Source organism: Oryctolagus cuniculus, chromosome 6, assembly GCF_964237555.1.
Source record: "Oryctolagus cuniculus chromosome 6, mOryCun1.1, whole genome shotgun sequence".
NCBI lineage: Eukaryota > Metazoa > Chordata > Mammalia > Lagomorpha > Leporidae > Oryctolagus > Oryctolagus cuniculus.
The window spans coordinates 165,649,358-165,669,441 of record NC_091437.1 but is presented as its reverse complement, the minus strand read 5'-3'; the positions used below and the strand labels follow the sequence as shown (position 1 = coordinate 165,669,441).

Sequence of the window (20,084 nt, the reverse complement as noted above, 5' to 3'; positions counted from 1 at the left end):
GGTCTGTTTCTGGCTGACGCCCAGTCCAGTGGAAACAGAATTCAGAATATCACGCTGGCCGGGAAGTTCTGGGAAGAGGTCTGCTATCCTCGTGTTTGGGGCGGCAGGTATTTATTTATTTTATCAGACCCCAGACGCCTGCGATGGCCGGCACTGGATCAGGCCCGAGGCCTGGGGTCTGTGGGTGTCGGGATCCAGGCAGCGGTTGTCACTGGCTGCCTCCCGGGTGCGCCAGCAACGCGCTGGACCTGGGGGCAGAGCCGGAACGTGAACCTGCTCTCTGCCGTGGGACGCTGCCGTCCCAAGCCACGTCTTAGCTGCTGTGCCCAGCAGCCCCTCCTCCAGGTGGCAGATCTTTAAATATCCCACCCCCGTCCCACCAAGTCCTACCGAGCCCTGGGCCCTGGGCCTCACCCAGACCTGTGCCGAGGGCAGGCAGCAGGTCAGGGACGCCTGAGCGGGAGGCTGAGCTGAGAGCCAGGCTGTGGCTTAGTCAGTGATCCTGTGTGGCTTGGGTTTTCCTTCTGGAACGTTCGAGTCACCAGGGAGGGAACACTCACTCCGCTCTTCTGTGTCATAAAAGGTCACGCAGCCCACAGACTACAGAGGCTGCTGCCGGCCCCGCCCCCAGGGGGAACCTCAGGGCTGCCTCCTGATTTTCTCGAATTTTCCTCTTTCCTTAACCAGCCCCGCCCCCAGTGTTGTGTCCCTGGGCCCACAGCTGATGACTCAGTAGGCTGGGGGGGGGTATCTAACCCCCTCCGTCTCCAAGGCAACTTCCAGCTGCAGATTCTGTGATTTATTGCACATTACCTGTGGCCACAGACGCTGTCCGCGGTCTGAGGCGTGCGCACTTGGTACACAGTGGGCACGCCCTGAGAGCCCGGGCACAGGGGCGCTGAGGCCGCAGGGAGCAAGGAGCAGGTCCCTGTTCCTGGCCCGATGTGCATCAGTCCGCAGAGAGTGCCAGAAACAAGGTCTCCAGGGTCTCCAGCCCGGTGGCCGCCACGGGCCACCGCGTGGGGGGACTCAGGGTCAGGGCTGCACGTTGACTTGGGAGTGCAGGGTCAAGGCCGCATGTTGACATGGGGGTGCAGGGTCAGGGCCGCACGTTGACTTGGGGGTGCAGGGTCAGGGCTGCACGTTGACTTGGGGGTGCAGGGTCAGGGCCGCACGTTGACATGGGGGTGCAAGGTCAGGGTGCCACCAAGTCTATCAGGATTTTGCTGCCTGAGCCCCAGCCCGAGCCCCGTGACTGCATTCAGCCGCCTCTGTGGTGCTGAGCCTGACGCGGCGAGAGCCTGGTTGTCATGGCAGCAGTAAACTGCGAGCTTGGTGCACATCATTGCAGCCATGGAGACGGGAGAGCCCCTGCTGGCTGCGGGTGCCTCTCTGTCCTCAGAGCCACTGCCTCCTGGGGCCCGGGCAGGCCCTGTCCACCCACTGTGGGAGCTGGGGGAGGCAGTGGTGAGGTTTCTGTGTTCTGTCCCTGAGAGCAGGTGATCCCTCGCCTTGGAAGGCATGAGCTGCAGGGCAGCCTGGTGACGTTGTGAGAGACCCCTTCCCAGGGCTGATGTTTTCAGGACAAAATGAACCTACAGAGTGGCACACAGACCCATCGGGTCTGAACAGCGGGAGAGCGGAGCAGCCGAGCCTGTGAGGAGCACGGGGCTGCTGTATCGCGTCTGTCGCAAGGCCGGCCGGGGCCAGGCTTAAACACGCCCTGTGCCTTCTGCTGTCGGTGTCACAGGTACCTAGGCTGCCTTCCAGGTGAGGTTGGCGGAGACACCTGGAAACGTTCCTCATCCGGGGTCACAGCCCCTGTGCGAGTCGAGGTAGAAAACCCTGCCCTTGGGCTCACGGCCCCTCCTGCGGGTTGGCTTCTCTGGTCTGCAGCTGGACCACGGGTTCCTCGCCACCAGGGCAGTGTGCCCTGGGCTGTCCTTGGATAGTGGAGGGACCACGGGTTCCTCGCCACCAGGGCAGTGTGCCCTGGGCTGTCCCTTGGATAGTGGAGAGACCACGGGTTCCTCGCCACCAGGGCAGTGTGCCCTGGGCTGTCCTTGGATAGTGGAGGGACCACAGGTTCCTCGCCACCAGGGCAGTGTGCCCTGGGCTGTCCCTTGGATAGTGGAGAGACCACGGGTTCCTCGCCACCAGGGCAGTGTGCCCTGGGCTGTCCCTTGGATAGTGGAGAGACCACGGGTTCCTCGCCACCAGGGCAGTGTGCCCTGGGCTGTCCCTTGGATAGTGGAGGGACCACGGGTTCCTCGCCACCAGGGCAGTGTGCCCTGCCTGGTGATGGCTCCACGCCCCACCCATTGGCCCGTCGGTTCCTCCCAAGGGAGAGCTGGACTGGGGAGCTGGTTCGTTCTCAGAGGAGCCCGAGATGCGACGGCAGTGCCCTGCCGTGAGCCAGGTGGGCTGGGGAGGAGCCCTCCTGAGAAGCGGGAGCAGTGTCTCGTCCCTGCAGGCCCAGCCCTGTGCACGTGCCACTCACAGGCACCTCAGTGCCTTCCGGGTGTGTCCGGGTGCCAGCGCACCAGTGCCGTGTGCAAGACGGGTTGCGTGGTGGTTCTGAGCCTGGCGTGGTGCCTGTCCACCAGTGGCAGACCAACAGATGGACCAGAGCCGTTGGCCAGTGAGGCAATCAGCTGGAGGCCAGGGAGCGCAGGGGTGTGGGTGGACGGCGGGTGTCCCCTGGGCACCCCCATGCTGGCCCTGCTTCCTCCCCAGGTGGAGACAGAGGCTTGCACGGGGCGGCGTAGCGGCACTGCGGTGTGTGGCGGAAATCTTGAAAGCAGCACGGGATGGCGCCGGGAGGAGGCTCTGAGTATCGCGGTCACTGGACAGTTTGGAGAATCTTCCACAGTTGGTTTTTAAAGGTTTATTTAGGGGCCGCCGCTGTGGCATAATAGACTAAGCCTCTGCCTGTGGTGCCGGCATCCCATACGGGCTCTGGGTCAGGTCTTGCCTGCTGTACTTCCAGTCCAGCTCCCTGCTCATGGCCTGGGAAAGCACAGAAGCATAGACGCATAGAAGATGGCTCCTGTACTTGGGCCCTGTACCCACGTGAGAGACCTGGAAGAAGCTCCTGGCTCCTGGCATCGGGTCAGCTCCGCTCCAGCTGTTGTGGCCATCTGGGGAGGGAACCAGCAGATGGAAGACCTCTCTCTCTGTCTCTCCCTCTCTCTGTAACTCTGCCTCTCAAATAAATAAATAAAAGATAAAAAAGATTTATTTATTTATTTATTTATTTATTTGAAAGGCTGAGTGGAAGAGATCGTTAGTCCACTGGATTCCCCCTCAGATGGTTGCAGTAGCCAGGTTTGGCCAGACTGAAGCCAGGACCCAGGAACTCCATGGCAGTCTCCCACATGGGTGGCCGGGGCCCAGGCACTTGGGCCATCCTCTGCTGCCCCCTCAGGCACATTGGTAGGAAGCTGGGTCAGAAACAGAGCAGCCAGGACGCAAACCTGCCTCCCTTGCAGCGTGCCAGCTTAGCCCACTGCGCCGCACTGCCAGCCCCTCTAGTGAAGTTTTGATGACCCGGAAGGTCTGCAGTGCCTGGAAGCCGGCAGTGCCCGGTCCCGCCTCCAGTGGGGTTGGGGATGAAAGCCCCTCCCTGCTTCAGTGCTGGTGGCCCACAGGTGTGGTCAGGTGAGGAGCACCAGCCATGGGCTATGCCGGCACGCCCATAACCAGGGAGTGTACACGCAGGGTGGGCTTGGGGACCAGGCCGAGGCTGCCTTCCCCGTGGGCCGGGTGCGTGAGCAGTGCCCAGGTCAGCCACAAGCGCAGCGCACAGATTCCCCACTGCTCCCTGCCTGCTGCAGCTCCCAAAGTCGGCCTGGAAGGAGAGCCCGAGCCGGAGCCGCCCCCTGGGAAGGGCTGGAAACCAGGTCCCGGAGAGGAGCAAGCGGGGCCCCGAGGGACTTCCACGCACAAGCATGGGCGCACGCGCCGTCACACGTGACCCTGGCGGTCTTACCCCACCCTAGGAAGAGTCCTCCAATGCCCTCCACTGAGTGAATGAAGGGGGGGGTGGGGCGTTGGGAGGAGTCGCCAGGAGACTGCTGGGGGGGGGGGGACCAAGGCCTAGGAGACACCCAGGAGACACACTTCTACCTCCTCACCTGTCTGCCCCGAGTGACCAAGGGCACAGGTGTGTGTAAGTGAGCTGCCAGTTGTCTCTGTCTTGTCTGCATCGGGGCCCAAAACCTTGGGAACAGGAAGACCCAGCCCTCTCAGGAGGGACCCCAGGGGTTCCTGGGTGGGGTCGGCAGCTGGCAGAGCCCCTCACCCCCAAGCATATCCGCCACAGTTGGGGTCCCCTGACCACTGTGAGTCCAGGCCCAGAACCCAGAGTGGGCCCGTGCGTTCTCAAGCTGTGCGAGGGAAGTTGTAAGACATGAGTGGCTGAGCTGGGCGGGCCCCAGGGGTGCTCGTCCCACTGGGAAAGGAGCGTGGAGGGCGGGTCCTGCGGGGGAGGGGTTGGCGAGGCGGTGCTCCCTGAGGGAGGGGCACGGAGGCGGCCTCAGTGCAAGTTCTGAGGGTCCGCTTACGCTCAGGGTGGCGGCAGCAGCACAGGACCCCGGGGCGGGGCCCAGGGAGTGACCACTTCCGCCGCTCGAGGGTGGCCCCGGCTCCCCAGAAGAGCGGCCCAGCAGTCCCCGCTGTCACTTCGGCCTTCCCAGCCTCCTGCCCGCTGGGAGCAGCCGCGCAGCTGTGGGGCAGGCACACGTCCTGACCACGTCCCTGGACTGGGCTGCAGCCAGCTGGGACCTGGCGCACCCTGGAGATGCGACTGATCCTAAGCTCAGCCCAGCTTTCAGGCCCCTCAGAAGGGAACGTCCTGACCCTGAGGCAGTGCGGCTCCGGTCCCCGCTCGGCCCACGCTGCAGGGCCACACTGTGCCCTGGCTTCCGGCTTGTGTCCTGTGGGAGCCGGAGGCCTGGACCGCGCCTGTTCTGAGCCCCTGCTGCACTGGATCCGACCCCTGCCCCAGGGATCGCGTTTCCAGGGAGGCCCCTAGGGGGCCTTGGGGCAGGGGACTCTGCCCCTCTGCTGTGGCCGGCGTGGCCCGCCGAGGACAGCCTCTTCCCCACGAGGTTTCCGTGGGCTGTCCCTGACTTCCGAGGTCTTGCCGGGCATGTGGGAAGCACTGAGGACGGGGGCCTGGGTGCTGGGTGCTGCGCTGTTGGGCCTGCTCGGGGCTCCAGGGGAGCAGCAGGCGTGCCGAGCCCTCTGCACGGCCGTGGTCAGGGTCCGCGGTGGGGGCGCATGCAGCCTCTGGATGACCTGCGCGCAGAAGCCGGCCGGGGAGCAGCCAGCTTTCCAACCTCGGTGTCTGGCATGGAGAGGCACGCATGCGTGCAGGGCGGGGCGCCCAGAGTCGTCGTCACTCAGCAGAGACCCGAGGGTTCCCAGATGGTGCCGCTCGGCGAGACTCATCGTCTCGGGAGCACGTGTTCTCACCGGAAACCAAAGCCAAGTGATTCAGGAACTCGGAGTTTTCTGGGTCAGAAATACAGTAAGAACGGCTGACTCGCGCTATTTTTAGTAACGGGACTTTGGTGCGTAGTGATTGAAGTCATGGAATGTTTTAAAAAGCAGAAGGTGTTATTTGAGACAAAGGCCTTTGATTGAAAATTAGAAGTTCCATAAGTCAGCGAGTATTTAATTGCTGTTTTTCAAAGCGCACAGTTGGAAGTTTGCTGGATGGAGTTGGTGGGGACTTGCGTCGGGATAGAGCTTCGTTCACCGCCTCAGTCAAGAGCGTTTCCCGAGGGAACAGCATGGCCGGTGCCCACTGGAGCCAGCCAGCGTGCCTGGGGTCGAGCACCCAGCTGGCCGGGCATTGGAGGGGTGAACCGCTCTCTCCCCGGCTCAGGCTGACGCAGGGGCGCCCCTTGCTGAGTCGGAGTCCTTCCCTCCGGCCAGGTCTCGTCCCGTGGCCTGCTCGGCCTTGCAGCTGGTCCACAGCGCTCACTTCCCAGTTGCTCGCGAGGAGGAAGAGCAGGTGCGAGAGCCGGCGCGAGTTTCCAGGCGTGTTCAGTGAATGCCCAGGTCGGGTGTGGCGTGTCCCTGGGCCGTGGCAGAGACAGCTCGCACAGCCGTTGGGGCGCTGCCGCGTGGTTGTCAGCTCCTCTGAGGCCGTCACTGCAGAGGACACGTCCTGGGGTCCTTGGGGAACTTCCCTGGCGTGTCCTAGCTCCTCAGCGTCCTCAGCCGTGTGTGGGGTGCTGGGCTGATTCTGGGACTCTGACTGGGCACGGGGCACGGGCACCCAGGTCCCAGGGAGACAGGAAGGCAGACATGACGGTGCAGTCTGGCAAAGCGACAGCAGAAGCGGGACTCCAGCCGTGGAGGCCAGCCCGGGGGGTCGGGGGTGGCCCCCAGGGGCCTCACCTTAAGGCTGAGACCAGGTTGTGAAGTGCCTTGGAGTCTGGGGAGCCATGGGGCCGGAGCAGGCGTGATCAGACACCGGCCTGCAGGCTGGAGAGTGCGCACAGCGGTGCCACCGTGAGGCCCTGTGGGGCCCACGCAGGGTAGGAGGGGCCCCAGCCAGGGCCCGAGAGGGTGGCGGGACGTGAGGAGGATGCTACACAGGGCAGACCGCAGAGGCACGAGCCTGGGCCAAGGCTTGGACCTGCCTGGGAGCCCCCGAGGAGTGGGGCAGGCCCAGCGGAGAGCATCCTCTATGGGATCTGGGCAGAGCAAGGGGAGGACCCAGGAGGGAACAGCTTGCACAGGAAGGGTGCGGTGCCACGTGCACCCAGTGGTCAGAGGGCTTGCCTGCGGTGAGTGGATCGGTACAGCGCCGAGGGGAAGAGAATGGGGGAGGGGTGTGTGGGCTCGCGTGCCGAGGCCCGGCTGCCGCCGCTCTAACGCGCGTTCTCTGCTGTTTTCCAGTGCTCGCGCCTCCTGCGCCGCCACCGCCCATCCAAGGATATGCCTTCAAGCCTCCGCCGAGGCCCGACTTTGGGACCTCCGGGAGAACAATCAAGTTGCAGGCCAATTTCTTCGAGATGGACATCCCCAAAATTGACATCTATCACTATGAATTGGATATCAAGCCCGAGAAATGCCCCAGGAGAGTGAACAGGTGCGGTATTCCTCCCTTGCCGCGTGCACGTGCTCCTGGCCGCCCAGGCACAGGCGCCACACCACCCAGCCCTCTCCCCAGCACCGCCCGGGCCGCCTGTGCTTTTGCTTGTTGGAGACTATCTTCACGTCGAGATCGCTATTCAGTGCGTTGGGAACCCCCACGCGTGGGTGCCTCCCTGAGTTCAGAGCGTGGCAAGCGTGTGGCCGTCAGCCTGGACGTTGTCTCGTGCCTGCTCAGCCGGTCTCCCAACCTGCAGGGAGCGGGTGGCAGCCCGAGCCATGGCGTCCCCGTGGCCTGGCTTCCCTGACTCAGCAGGCAGGGAGCCTCAGCTGCAGGGAGCGGGTGGCAGCCTGTGCCGTGGCGTCCCCGTGGCCTGGCTTCCCTGACTCAGCGTGTCCCCCAGCCCGCAAGGAACAGGTGGCAGCTACAGGGAACCTGGTGGCAGCCCGAGCCATGGCGTCCCCGTGGCCTGGCTTCCCTGACTCAGCGTGTCCCCCAGCCTGCAGAGAGCAGGTGGCAGCCTGTGCCGTGGCGTCCCCGTGGCCTGGCTTCCCTGACTCAGCGTGTCCCCCGGCCTGCAGAGAGCAGGTGGCAGCCATGCCGTGGCCTCCCTGTGGCCTCTTCTCTGACTCAGGGTGCTTCGAGAGGCACCCATGTCACTGTGCACTTGTAGCCCCGGCTCGTGGCTGCTGAGTGGCGTCTCCTTGTCTGTTCGCAGTTTCTTTTTCACGCTCCCATTAGACGTGCGGGCACTGGACCTCCTCGTTCAAGTCCTTGTGCAGAGATGTGTCCTCACTGCCCTCCGAGAGCGCCTGCGAGTGGCTTTGCTGCCTTTGAACGCACGCAGTAGTTGTGCAGGGCGGCGCAGTGTGGCGGTTCCAGCTGCCCTGCCACGACTCAGTAGAGCACCTTCCCATGTGCTTATATCCGTATGTTGTACTCAGAGCGAATACAGTATTTCTCGGGACATGTCTATGATGAATCTTCTTTTTGAGATTTATGTATTCATTTGAAAGCCAGAGTTACGGGGGTGGGGGGGGAGGGAGAGAGGTCGTCCATCTGCTGGTTCGCTCCCCAGATGGCCGCAATGGCTGGAGCTGAGCCGATCTGAAGCCAGGAGCGAGGAGCTTCTTCCAGGTCTCCCACGTTAGTACAGGAGCCAAGGACTTGGGCCATCTTCTACTGCTTTCCCAGGCCATAGCAGAGAGCTGGATAGGAAGAGGAGCAGCCAGGACTCGAACCGGCACCCATATGGGATGCCGGCACTGCAGGCAGCGGCTTTAGCCCACTATGCCACAGTGCCAGCCCCTGATGATGAAGTCTTTTACCTGTGTTTTACTGGGTTATTTGTGTGGGGTTTGTTTATTTGCTTTGTTTTTACTGATTTATAGATTATTCTAGGTGCAAATCTATTTAGGGGAATTTTTTAACTTGAATATAATTTAAAATATTTTTTCCCAAGAGGCAGATAGAGAGCTCCTACCCCATGGTTCACTCTCCAGACACCCCCAACAGCCAGAGCTAGGCCAGTGCCAGAGCGGGGGGCCTGTTGCCGCCGGGGCTACGCTGCAGCTAGCTGGGGAGGAGCCGCAGGCGGGGCAGAACCTGGCATCCCACGTGGGGTGCGGGCATCTTGTCCTGCTGGGAAGCCGCCTCTCTCGATGGTGCCCTGATGAGCGAGCGTTTGCGTCCTCTGGGAGTGCAGGCACTAAGTCTGTTAGGGTCGCTCTCCTACCCGGAGGGCATACGGGGCTTCCCTGACTCCCGCTGGGGGCGGGGGCCACCTGCAGTCCGTTCCTTGGGAACTGCTGGTGTTTCCCATTGACACAGCCTGGCGCTTTGCAGGAGAAATCAGTGGGTTTTACACATGCGGGTCTGTGTGGGTCAGTTCTCATGCATGCGGGTCTGTGTGGGTCAGTTCTCATGCATGCGGGTCTGTGTGGGTCCTGCACGTGTGGCTCTGTTCTGTGTTACGTGTGTGCAGGTCTGTTGTACATTACACACGTGGCTCTGTTCTGTGTTATGTGTGTGGGTCTAGTCTGTGTTAACAGATGTGCTGGTCTGTTATGCACATGTATGTTCTATTACATGTGTGTTACACATGTGTGGGTCTATTTCTGAATTTTCTCCTATCTTCAGGCTGGTAACTCAGAGCTGTGTTGGAGTAAGTGTGACAAACGCCTTTTTGTTTTTTTTGTTTTTTGTTTTTTTTTTTTTTTTTGGACAGGCAGAGTGGACAGTGAGAGAGAGAGAGACAGAGAGAAAGGTCTTCCTTTGCCGTTGGTTCACCCTCCAATGGCCGCCGCGGCCAGCGCGCCGCGCTGATCCGGTGGCAGGAGCCAGGAGCCAGGTGCTTTTCCTGGTCTCCCATGGGGTGCAGGGCCCAAGCACCTGGGCCATCCTCCACTGCACTCCCTGGCCACAGCAGAGGGCTGGCCTGGAAGAGGGGCAACTGGGACAGAATCCGGCGCCCCGACCGGGACTAGAACCCGGTGTGCCGGCGCCGCTAGGCGGAGGATTAGCCTAGTGAGCCGCGGCGCCGGCTTGTTTTGTTTTAAGATTTATTTTGTTATCTGAAAGACAGAATTACAGAGAGGTAGAGACAGGGAGAGAGGTCTCCATCTGCTGGTTCACTCCCCACGTGGCTGCAGTAGTCAGAGCTGAGCCGCTCCCGAGCCAGGACTTCTTCCTGGTCTCCCACTCAAGTGCAGGGGCCCACGCACTTGGGCCACCCTCTGCTGCTTTCCCAGGTCGTTAGGATCCAGCTCCATTAGCAGGAAAGCCCCCTGACCCGTCTGGTTCATTCCTTCAATGCTCACAATTGGCTGGGGCTGGACCAAACCAAAGTCAACCACCAGGAATCAGTCCAGGTCTCCCACGTGACAGCAGGGACCCAATTTCTTGAGCCATCACTACTGCCTGTCAGAGTGTGTGTTAGCAGGAAGCTGGGTCGGATGTGGAGCAGCTGGGACTCGAACCAGTGCCCTTATGGGATGCGGGCGCTGCAGGCTGGGACTTTAACCTGCTGCGCCACAGCACTGGCCCCGAATTTGGCTGTTATGCTCCCTTTGCTTTTGCAAATAAATACAACAACTTGTCGATTTCTACCAGAAGCCGCTTGGAGTTTTTAAAATTGTGATTGCTTTGAATCTGTGTTGTGTTGTTCTTTGATGCTGTTGTAAATAAGGATTTCAGATGGCTTTTTTTTTATTTTTATTTTTTGACAGGCAGAGTTAGACAGTGAGAGAGAGACAGAGAGAAAGGTCTTCCTTTTTCCTTTGGTTCACCCCCCAAGTGGCCGCTACAGCTGGTGCGTTGCGGCGGGCGCGCTGCGCTGATCCAAAGCCAGGAGCCAGGTGCTTCCTCCTGGTCTCCCATGGGGTGCAGGGCCCAAGCACTTGGGCCATCCTCCACTGCACTCCCTGGCCACAGCAGAGAGCTGGCCTGGAAGAGGGGCAACCGGGACAGAACCCGGCGCCCCGACCAGGACTAGAACCCGGGGTGCCAGCGCCGCAGGTGGAGGATTAGCCTAGTGAGCCGCGGCGCCAGCCATCAGATGGCATTTTCAAGGAGGGATGGAAAGACTGGCCGTGCATGTGGTGTTCCTTTATAAAAAGTAGTGAAGATTTTCTTAGCTAATTGTGATGTCGCAAAACACCGAGTTTATTAAAATCTCTGTGTTATCCACTTTGAGCAAATTTTATGGTTAGGTGAGTGAGATCTCAAAGATGGTGAAACTTTGTTGTTGGAACTAGATACAGTTTCACTTCTTTTTGTCCATTTCTGATGCATTTTGTTCATTCGCCTGTCTCCTGGCAGTGGGTTGGAAACGGATGCGATGTTGGATCCGGAGGAGGGAGTGGTCACGCCTGGCCCGGCAGTGGGGTTCCTGAATCCTCTGTGGGGCGTGCCCCCTTGGCTGACCACCCCCAGAGGGCGTCCCTGCATCCACGCGGGACCCTGATTGGGATGCAAAGCCAGCCTTGCACTTCTGCCGTGGTGAAGGGGGCAGTGGAGGGCGTGTGCTGGCCTCCCGGGGTCTGGGCCCTGGGAGAGTCGGATGTGAGGCTGGTGTCACTTCTTCCTTGAGCGCGGGGCTGACGTTGTCATAGAAACCACCTGGGCCGGGCGTTTCTGGGCGGGGCTTGCTGTGGCTGCCTGTGTTTCTGCCCCGGCCTGCATCGGCCTGCATCGGGCTGGGCTCGCGGGGCGGGTGCTCTGCACGCCTGCGGGGCTCGCGGGGAGCCTCAGCTCTGGCCTTGTGAGTTCCACCTGGCTCTGTCTTGGTTGGGCTTTCTGGGAGTGTGATTTATTCGTCTTTCCCAGCACTGACTTTTGACTTTGTTGGTTTTTCTGCTCTGATCCGTTAGTGTTTTCCTCATTTTACTCACTTTTGGGCCATCAGTTTAAACCTGTCCCCTTCGTGGTAGCCAAGGGGCCGGCACTGGGGTGCAGCAGGTTGGGCCTCCGCCTGCCCGCCGGCATCCCACGTGGGTCCTGGTTCGAGTCCCGGCTGCTCCGTTTCCACTCCAGCTCCCTGCTAATGCACCTGGGAAAGTGGCGGAAGATGGCCCAAATGCTTGGGCCCCTGCTTCAGCCTGGCCCAGCTCTGGCTGTCGTGGCCATTCGGGGAGTGAACCAGCGGGTAGAATCTCTCTCTCTCTCTCTTGTCTTTGTCCCTCCCTCTCTCTCTCTAACTCTGCCTTTCAATAAAAATTGAAAAACTAAAGGCAAAGCCGTAGCCATGTAGTTTGTTTCCTGCGTGTCAGTTTTCATTTAGTTCAAAATATCTTCTGCTGCCTGTGATTTCAGGCCCCGCGGGCTTTCACAAGCAAGCGGTGAAATATTTACGCTCCGAGCGAGTGCTGCCGCTGACCTCGGAGTTGGCTCCCGCGTGAGCACGGTGCGTGCTCCGTAGACGTCAGTGCGGCTGTGCGGTCGAGCCTGTGATTTCTCATGCCGAGCAGTTCCTAGGCGCGAGAAAAGCGTGTGTGCTGGCTGCTGTTGTGTGGGGGCTCCGTTCGCGCCGGAGGAGGCTGCTCCAGCCCCGGCTCCTGAGACACCTCCTGTCCATGTGCACGAGGACGTGTGTGCCCCTTCGCGCACCCTGAGCTCTGGTGGACGCGTGCACAGCTGTGATTGTGGGCAGCGCTGGTGCACTGCTGATGCCTTCAAGAAACGCCCTTCTTTATCACCGAACAGTGAAGATGGGCTTGTGTGGACATTCACGTACCCGGAACGTTCTTAATGGTTGTTGTGTCCCACCCCTGCACTGAGTGTGTGTGTGCAGGGCCCACCCTGCGGACAGCAGTCACTGTTGTCTGTTTTCTCCACTCCTGCACTGAGTGTGTGTGTGTGCGTGTGCAGGGCCCACCCCACGGACAGCAGTCACTGTTGTCTGTTGTGTCCCACTCCTGCACTCTGAGTGTGTGTGTGTGTGTGTGTGTGTGTGCAGGGCCCACCCTGCGGACAGCACAGTCACTGTTGTCTGTTGTGTCCACTCCTGCACTGAGTGTGTGTGCAGGGCCCACCCCGCGGACAGCATAGTCACTGTTGTCTGCTGTGTCCCACACCTACACTCTGAGTGTGTGTGTGCAGGGCCCGCTCCGCGGACAGCACAGTCACTGTTGTCTATTGTGTCTCCACTCCTACACTATGAGTGTGTGTGTGTGTGTGTGTGTGTGCAGGGCCCACCCCGCGGACAGCACAGTCACTGTTGTCTGTTGTCTCCACTCCTGCCCTCTGAATGTGTGTGTGCAGGGCCCGCCCCGCGGACAGCACAGTCACTGTTGTCTGTTGTGTCCCACGTCTCTGAGTGTGTGTGTGTGCAGGGCCCGCCCCGTGGGCAGCACAGTCACTGTTGTCTGTTGTGTCCCACGTCTCTGAGTGTGTGTGTGTGCAGGGCCCGCCCCGCGGGCAGCACAGTCACTGTTGTCTGTTGTGTCCCACATCTCTGAGTGTGTGTGTGTGCAGGGCCCGCCCCGCGGACAGCACAGTCACTGTTGTCTGTTGTGTCCCACGTCTCTGAGTGTGTGTGTGTGCAGGGCCCGCCCCGCGGGCAGCACAGTCACTGTTGTCTGTTGTGTCCCACATCTCTGAGTGTGTGTGTGTGCAGGGCCCGCCCCGCGGGCAGCACAGTCACTGTTGTCTGTTGTGTCCCACTCCTGCACTCTGAGTGTGTGTGTGTGTGTGTGTGTGTGTGCAGGGCCCACCCTGCGGACAGCACAGTCACTGTTGTCTGTTGTGTCCCACGTCTCTGAGTGTGTGTGTGTGTGCAGGGCCCGCCCCGCAGGCAGCACAGTCACTGTTGTCTGCTGTGTCCCACATCTCTGAGTGTGTGTGTGTGCAGGGCCCACCCCGTGGACAGCACAGTCACTGTTGTCTGTTGTGTCCCACATCTCTGAGTGTGTGTGTGTGCAGGGCCCGCCCCGCGGGCAGCACAGTCACTGTTGTCTGATGAGTCCCACTCCTGCACTCTGAGTGTGTGTGTGTGTGTGTGCAGGGCCCACCCTGCGGACAGCACAGTCACTGTTGTCTGATGAGTCCCACTCCTACACTCTGAGTGTGTGTGTGTGTGTGTGTGCGCGCGTGCAGGGCCCACCCCGCGGACAGCACAGTCACTGTTGTCTGCTGTGTCCCACATCTCTGAGTGTGTGTGTGTGCAGGGCCCGCCCCGCGGACAGCACAGTCACTGTTGTCTGTTGTGTCCCACGTCTCTGAGTGTGTGTGTGTGCAGGGCCCGCCCCGTGGACAGCACAGTCACTGTTGTCTGTTGTCTCCACTCCTGCATTCTGAGTGTGTGTGTGTGCAGGGCCCACTCCGCGGACAGCACAGTCACTGTTGTCTGTTGTGTCCCACATCTCTGAGTGTGTGTGTGTGCAGGGCCCACCCCGCGGACAGCACAGTCACTGTTGTCTGCTGTGTCCCACATCTCTGAGTGTGTGTGTGTGTGCAGGGCCCGCCCCGCGGACAGCACAGTCACTGTTGTCTGTTGTGTCCCACATCTCTGAGTGTGTGTGTGTGCAGGGCCCGCCCCGCGGACAGCACAGTCACTGTTGTCTGTTGTCTCCACTCCTGCATTCTGAGTGTGTGTGTGTGCAGGGCCCGCCCCGCGGGCAGCACAGTCACTGTTGTCTGCTGTGTCCCACGTCTCTGAGTGTGTGTGTGCAGGGCCCGCCCTGCGGGCAGCACAGTCACTGTTGTCTGTTGTGTCCCACGTCTCTGAGTGTGTGTGTGTGCAGGGCCCGCCCCGCGGACAGCACAGTCACTGTTGTCTGTTGTGTCCCACATCTCTGAGTGTGTGTGTGTGCAGGGCCCGCCCCGCGGGCAGCACAGTCACTGTTGTCTGTTGTGTCCCACGTCTCTGAGTGTGTGTGTGTGCAGGGCCCGCCCCGCGGGCAGCCGTCACACTTTGTTGATCCTCTCTCTTGCTGCCGGTGCTCGCTCCACCCCGCCCCGTTGCTGCTTGTTTCCTGTTTTGTGTCTGCCTTTAATTTCTGTTTCCCTTTCCCGTTCGAAGTCATTTGATGCTTTTAGTATTCTGCTTATTGCCCTATTGGCTTTTTAAAAACATTTATGTACTTATTATTGAAAGTCACACTTGCAGAGAGAGGGAGGTCTTCCACCCGCTGGTTCACTCCCCAAATGGCTACAACAGCCAGGGCTGGCCCAGGCCAAAGCCAGGAGCCAGGAGCTTCCGGGTCTCCCACGCGGGTGCAGGGGCCCAAGCACTTGGGCCGTCCACCACAGTAGCAGGGAGCTCCAACCAGTGCCCACATGGGATGCCGGCCCCTCCCTGTATTGGCTGTTAACTTTAACTCTGTTTTACTTTCTAATGATAGTCTTACAGGTTTTTCTATGTTTCTTAGAATTAATACTGTTGCTTTATACATGAGATACCTTGTCTTGTGCTTTTTATTTCTTCCATTGACCAATATTTCCATCTGGCAACAGTGCCTCACCCTGGAGGATGTCCACTAGCCTGCGAGCTGCACAGGTCGGCCAAAATCAGTTCCTCCAGCATTTAAAAGTACTAGGCAAATGTGTGCATTTCATCATCATTTTTTAAAGTTTTTTTGCTGGATATAGAATTCTGAATTGACAGTTTTGGTCCCCAGGTTTTTTTTTTGTTTTGTTTTGTTTGTTTTTTTTTTTTGAGAGGGAGAGACAGAGAAAAGGCTTCCAACATGGTTCACACTCCAAATGGCCACAAATGCTGGAGCTGCCCTGATCCGAAGCCAGGAGCTTCTTCCAGGTCTCCCACTGCTTTCCCAGGCCATTAGCAGGGAGCCAGATGGGAAGTGGAACAGCCGGGTCTCAAACCGGCGTCCGTATGGAATGCCAGCACTGCAGGCAGAAGCTTCGTCCGCTACGCCACAGCGCCAGCCCGGCCCCAGCTTCTTTTTTTTTTTTTTTTTTTTTTTTTTTTTACAGGCAGAGTGGACAGTGAGAGAGAGAGAGACAGAGAGAAAGGTCTTCCTTTGCCCTTGGTTCACCCTCCAGTGGCCGCCGCGGCTGGCGCGCTGCGGCCGGCGCACCGCGCTGATCCGATGGCAGGAGCCAGGAGCCAGGTGCTTTTCCTGGTCTCCCATGGGGTGCAGGGCCCAAGGACTTGGGCCATCCTCCACTGCACTCCCTGGCCACAGCAGAGAGCTGGCCTGGAAGAGGGGCAACTGGGACAGAATCCGGCGCCCCAACCGGGACTAGAACCCGGTGTGCCAGCGCCGCTAGGCGGAGGATTAGCCTAGTGAGGCGCTGCGCCGGCCCCGGCCCCAGCTTCTTACATGGTCTGCTGACTCCATGCTTCTGTGCGGCGTCGGTTACTTGCCCTGCGTGCAGTCTGTCTCGTCCCTGAGTTTGCCCTTGCTCCCCCGCAGTGTTTGTGCCGCACCTGGTGTGGTTCTCTTTGCTTCCTCCGTGGGATTCCTTGAGCTGGGGTCGGGTCGGTGTCCCTGCCTTTTGTGAGCTCCGCCAGCGTTGGGAGAGTGGGCGTCTCCTTCTCCGTGCCCTGGCCATCACATGCGTGTTGGATCGCTGACTTCCAGATTACTGACTTGCTTTTGTGAACTGTCAGATAATTTTTTGAGTGTGTTTATTTGAGAAAGATTGACAGAGCGCCTGCTGTCTGCTGGTTCATTCTAATGCCCTCAACAGCCAGGACTGGAGCCAGGCTGGGAGCTGGGAATCGGTGCCGCTCTCCGAGGCGGGGGCTGGGGCTGTGCCGGGTCCCCGTCGCTGCCCGCTCTCCCGGGCGGGGGCCGGGGCTGTGCCAGGTCTGCCCGCTCTCCCGGGCGGGGGCCGGGGCTGTGCCGGGTCTGCCCGCTCTCCTGGGCGGGGGCCGGGGCTGTGCCGCGTCTTCCCGCTCTCCCGGGCGGGGGCCGGGGCTGTGCCGGGTCCCCATCGCTGCCCGCTCTCCTGGGCGGGGGCCGGGGCTGTGCCGCGTCTTCCCGCTCTCCTGGGCGGGGGCCGGGGCTGTGCCGGGTCTGCCCGCTCTCCCGGGCGGGGGCCGGGGCTGTGCCGGGTCTGCCCGCTCTCCCGGGCGGGGGCCGGGGCTGTGCCGGGTCTGCCCGCTCTCCCGGGCGGGGGCCGGGGCTGTGCCGGGTCTTCCCGCTCTCCTGGGCAGGGGCCGGGGCTGTGCCGGGTCCCCATCGCTGCCTGCTCTCCTGGGCGGGGGCCGGGGCTGTGCCGCGTCTTCCCGCTCTCCTGGGCGCTCTCCTGGGCGGGGGCCGGGGCTGTGCTGGGTCCCCGTCGCTGCCCCACCCCCGCCTCCAGGGTCTGCGTTTGCAGGCCGCTGGCAGTAAAGCTGGTGCCCACATGCAGGAGGCAGGGTCTTGACTGGCATCGTAAATTCCTGGTTGGTTTACTCTTGTTTGTTTAGAAGGTGGAGAGAGAGAGACAGACAGAGGGAGGTCTTCCTCTCCTGGTTCCCTCCCCGGATGCCGCAGCGGCTGAGGCTGGGCCAGGAGCCAGGGCTCTGAAACTCCACGTGGGTCTCCGTGCGGGTGGCCTGCTGCCTCCACGGTGCCCGTGAACAGATTCTGGACTCGGCAGTCAGACTCAGAAGCGGGGACTCCGGTTGGAGTGCTGGTGCCCCCACCCCCGAGCTTTTTCTTGGATTGTTGGATGTTGTGGCTTTCGGTCCCAGAGTTTAGGTTTGGTTCTCTGGCGCAGGGGCCGCTCCCCTCGGTTCCGCATTTACTGCCGGGGGTTTTTGGTGTTTCAGTCTCAGCACCCCTGCTGTGGTGGCCTGGGCTCATGTCTGGGCTGCTTCTGGGCCAGCTTTGCCTCTGGCGACGTCACCTTGTCGGGCTCAGGCGTGGTCCTCGCGGGCGGCTTCCGTCGAGCCGGTCGGGTCACTCTTTCCAAGTGACCTTCCCTGAGGGCCCGCTCCTCAGCCCTGGACTCCACGGCTCTGGAAACTGCTTCCGGCCACGCCGCCTGCTGTGGGTCACCTGTATTGTTTTAGGATCGGTATCTCAAGGTCCTTGCCGTCGGCTCAGACGGGCGTTCTGAGCATCAGCTCGAATGAAACAGGCGACGCGCTAAGTTTCATCATTTATTTGGTGAGAGAAACGCCCAGGAAAGTGAACTTTATTTAAGGGGGAAAGGAGTGTGAAGGGTAAGCTGGGTCCACAGCAGGCAGAGAGCAGGCCGGGAGCCACGTGGGAGAAATCCACAGGCCAGAACCACGTGGGCAAAGCCTGCGGTTGGGAGAGGACAGGAACGCAGAGCGAGCCTGCACACCTTTTATCCCCTTCCAGGAGGGGCGTAGTACAGGTGAGATCCGGTCAGGGCGCAGGCGTGGGCTCCCAGCTCGGAGTCTGCTGCTTTCTTCCCGTCGGCCTGCCTGTCTCACCTCCATGGTCAGGGCCCCCAGCTGCCGGCTTCCTAGCGCCAAAAGCAGCTGTCTGTTTCTCTTGTTCAGGGTGGGTGGGTAAAGCCGATGCCGGTGACTTTGTGGTGGCCAGAGACAAGTCTCAGCTGCAGCCATGCTCATTTGATGACCTGGGCTGCTCCCTCCTGCGCAGACTTCTGTAGGACGGTGTGCAGAGACTCAGCGAGGGCCGCGCTGTCCAAGGAGGGCGCTCCAGCCTCCCTGGGGCTTGGATTGCGTCAGATGCCCCGTGGCACCCTGGGGATGTGCGTGGTGATTTGGTTTTGAGTTTGCTGGGGTTAGAAATGTGTGTCTGTGTGACCTGGGGCCTGCTCCCAGGCCCGCAGTGCCGCCGTGGCAAGCAGGCGGGTCACCTGGCTTTTGATTGGCGGTGCTGATGGAAGTGCGCCCGTCCTGGCCACACTGCGCCACACCTGTTGCGGTCAAGCCCTGCGGCCAGCAGTGCCCTCCGGTCACAGAGCGCCTGGGGCTGTTTGTGGCCTAGGTTTGAGCCCAGTTGGGAATTCTGGCTTCATTCAGTGTGTGAACCTTTAGAATTCTTCATTCTGCTGTGAATTCAGATAAACCTTGGCCAAGGTTCATGCTTAAAACTCTCAGGGTAGAGTGGCGCTGGGAGTCAGGGTGTGTGCTGGCGGCGGGACCCTCCCTCCCTCCCTCCCGCAGCGGTGACAGTGCTCACTGGCAGAGTGGGAGGGCCCCGAGTGCCTGGTGCCTACCCCCCCCCACGCCCCCCGCCTGTCTCCTACCGCACTGCCGCCCCTGAAGGCACAGCACCTGGCCCGGCCAAGTTCTCGGAAGCTTGTGCGGTGCCCAGGCGGGTTGCAGTAAACCCGGCCCTGAGGCTTGTGCGAGGCCGTGAGAAGCAGGCCTTCGTTTCCCAGCTCTGCGCTGTGCTGCGCGCAGGGCGTCCTCGCCTCTGGTGCCCCCAGTTGCTGGCGGAGCGGCTGCTGCGGGGCTGGGATTCCACGGAGGCCGGGGCCTCACTCGGGGAGTGCCCAGGCCGCGCGTGCTACCGCGAAGGCTGACGAGACGGGGAGTGGGCTGCAGGGAGGAGCGTGGTTGCTCTGCCCGTCCTGGGTGAGTTCCGCTGCGTGGCACCAGGACAGCGCTGTGGGAGTGACCGTTCTGCTCCTGGGGCAGACGGGGCCGCCTGCAGCCCCCACTTGCAGCTCCGTAGCTTGGACCACCAGCTGCCGGTGCGAGCGTAGACAGGCCCAGAGTCTCTGGAAGGCAGTGTGTCGTCGCGGTAGCCTGCTTCCTGTTACTGCTGCGTGGCCCGTGAGGCTGGGAACAGAGAGGTTTGGAGGCTGAGTCCAGCAGCACAGCACCAGCTCTGACGGGGACCTCGCTGGGCGCCTGGCAGGCGCCCCCTGGAGAGGGAGGGGCCGGTCTCTGACCTCCCGCACAGCCCAGCTCTGTCCAGAGCAGGTGGTGCAGCCTGGCTTCTGTAGGACACGGGACAGCATGGGGCCCGCGGGCCGTGCTGTGGGCCGTTGTGCCCTGAGCGTGGTCAGGGCACGGGCTGAGAAGCCCGCGTGTGCGTGGTTCTCCCGTGGTCACACGGGATGTGCAGGTGCAGCACCCCAAAGAGGCCCCTCCAGCTGTCAGCCGCCGGGCACGGGGGTGGAGTCAGTGTTTGGTCTGGGAGGAGGGTGGGGCTGTGGAGGGTGGGTGTTGGGCGGGTGCCCGTGGGTTAGGTGCCCGTGTCCCACAGCAGAGCGCCTGGCTTCCTCCAGTCCTTCCTCCGGGCAGGAGGTGGCTCAAGTGACTGGGCCCCCACCACGCACGTGGGAGACCTGGATTCAGCTCCGGATCTCCGGCCTGAGCCCCAGCCAGGGGTGGTTGGAGGATCTGGGGAACGAGCCACAGGCGGGAGCTGCGTCTGCCTGCAGCTGCGTGCGTGTGTCCAAATGCGGGTTTTAAGGCAGACGTCCTGGAGGCGGATGCTGGTGAGGCTGCATAATGTCACTCAGCTGTGTGCGCTTATAGTGCGCGACTTCGCGCTACCTGCGTTTTACCACGATTTCACCGAAAGGGCCAGTCTGCGGCCCCGGATGCCCAGGCTTGGGCCCGCGGCCC

At 61.3% G+C, this 20,084-nt stretch overlaps 1 protein-coding gene across 1 annotated transcript in view; it reads left to right on the top strand.

The window, feature by feature from the left end:
• Positions 1-6,950: 6,950 nt before the first annotated feature.
• Positions 6,951-20,084, top strand: part of AGO2 (argonaute RISC catalytic component 2) — a gene marked incomplete at its 3' end in the record, with an annotated part of 45,706 nt that continues 32,572 nt past the window's right edge. Inside the window, 1 exon segment of the mRNA NM_001082710.1 lies at positions 6,951-7,108. Within this exon segment, the coding sequence (NP_001076179.1) occupies positions 7,032-7,108 (77 nt within the window). The 5' untranslated portion in view covers positions 6,951-7,031.